This window comes from Naegleria gruberi, assembly GCF_000004985.1.
Source record: "Naegleria gruberi genomic scaffold NAEGRscaffold_36, whole genome shotgun sequence".
NCBI classification, from domain to species: domain Eukaryota; phylum Heterolobosea; class Eutetramitea; order Acrasida; family Naegleriidae; genus Naegleria; species Naegleria gruberi.
The window spans coordinates 413407-415382 of record NW_003163291.1 but is presented as its reverse complement, the minus strand read 5'-3'; the positions used below and the strand labels follow the sequence as shown (position 1 = coordinate 415382).

Here is a 1976-nt window from a genome sequence, read left to right as displayed (position 1 = left end):
CAAAGGAATTGGTATGGAAATTAATATATTCCCAGACGATTGCTCAGTTGCTATCTTGAACACATTTGAAATCTTTTCTGTAAACTCAAATAATGTTTCAAATTGGCCAAAGTGAGCTTGTTTCCTTGAATTCACAATTGACAAGGGTATACTTTTAACAAGAGGGAATGAAAGAATACATAAATTGCCTCTTCCATCCAAATACAATACTTTGTCCCCATCACTTGGATCTTGTTCATCAAAATCAACTTGCATCAAATTTACAATATTCAAATCCATCGTTCTCAATACTCCAATTCTGAATTGCCTTGAATTTTCCATAAACGATTGAAAATGTCACTAATGGAAGAATGTGGTCAATTTTCAAAGATTTGTATGGATAGAGAAATGGGAAGATTATACTTTCCAAACTTGCAAAACTTAATCCACCTCTTCCCTTACTTGGTTTCTCAAATTTTCCCACATATAAGGAACGATCAAATCCTAATCCAAATAATTGATCAAATTGATCATCCACTTGAATGTAGATAAAGCACGTCGGAATTGTCGAAATTGAAGTGATAAATTGTTTGGTAGCCAAATCAAATGTTTGAATTTTGTAATTTTTGTAGTCGCAAACATAAATTGTTTCGTGCCTGTATGAAATAGTAATATCCATCGGAATATTGAAGAAGAATTTGTTGTTGAGTCCTCGTGCAGGCTTTCCATATTTATTTGGCGTTCCAAGCGTTTCCACATGTTTACAATTATCAATACGAATTACTTTTGTAAATTGATTTGAAATTTTAGAGGTTTTGCTTGTCATCATTCTAATTTTCAATAGTTCAAACAAGCTATTTGCATTTTCATTCGGTTTATCATGCAACATTAGAAGAACATCTTCTCTATTCATTTTTTTTCATCAATTTGACAGGTCTTGACACTTGCCAAATTCACTTTACGTAATACATTTCTCAAGCTCTTGTTTAGAACAGGGCTTTGTTAGAATGCCATCCAATAAACCCATATCATCAACATCTGTCAAAGAGACTGTCACATTACCTGTTAATAAATAAATCTTGAATGAATCTCCATATTTTTCTCTTAGAACCTTAGTAGCTTCCAATCCATTCATATTTGGCATATTCTAATTAGATGAGCATACATTAAATATTGATTTTTCAACATACCATATCTGTAATTACAACCTTGTGAGTTTTTGGATTAAAGTTCTCAACCAGTTCCTTTCCATCACAAACATAATCTGTTTCGTGCCCTAAACTATTTATCATCTTGACAATAACTTTTCTGTTAATAGGATTATCTTCTGCAATCAATATTTTAGAATTAAACTTTGACTTTTTCTCCTTTTCTTTTTCATTCTTTTCCAAGTCTGTCATCATTGTTAAATAGCTCTTATGAACGCTAAGGTGAAGTTTTGATCGCCTATCTTCTGGATTACCATTACGATCACTATTTTCTTGGAACTTGCTTGGTTTTAATTTGAATGGCAAATCAACTGTGAAAATACTTCCTTTTCCGACTTGAGAGAGAACGCTAATTTGACCATCCATCGATTTGATTAGATGTGAAACAGTAGTGAGTCCGAGTCCAGAACTTGGCACTTTGGATTGTGAGCTGTTTTGTAATTGCACGAATGGTTCAAAAATAGAAGAAATCAAATTTTGTGGAATTCCGCATCCAGTATCTTCACAAATAAATCTGACAGTTACAGAATCTCCATAATCTTCCAATAGTCTACTTTTTAACCATACAGAATCACCTTGCTTTGAAGCCTTTACAGCGTTTGTCAATAAATTTAATAATATTTGGTGGAGTTTGGAAGAATTTGAGTGAACGAACATGTCCTTAATCTTGGAATCAATTTCCAATTTCAAATTTACCTTAAATGTGGAAGCGTAACCTGAAATAATGTTCGTCATGGCCTTCAACGATTCGAACAAATTAAAGGTTGTTACATTTGGATCCTCATCCTT

The 1976-nt window shown here is 32.8% G+C and overlaps 1 protein-coding gene across 1 annotated transcript in view; it reads right to left on the bottom strand.

The window, feature by feature from the left end:
• The window catches only part of NAEGRDRAFT_69844 (uncharacterized protein), a gene marked incomplete at both ends in the record, with an annotated part of 2986 nt that extends 1064 nt beyond the window's left edge, over window positions 1-1922 (bottom strand). The window contains 3 exons of the mRNA XM_002675036.1: window positions 403-635; window positions 942-1126; window positions 1170-1922. Coding sequence (XP_002675082.1) covers window positions 403-635; window positions 942-1126; window positions 1170-1922 — 1171 coding nt within the window. The remainder of the gene's footprint in view (window positions 1-402; window positions 636-941; window positions 1127-1169) is intronic.
• Between the last annotated feature and the right edge of the window lie 54 nt (window positions 1923-1976).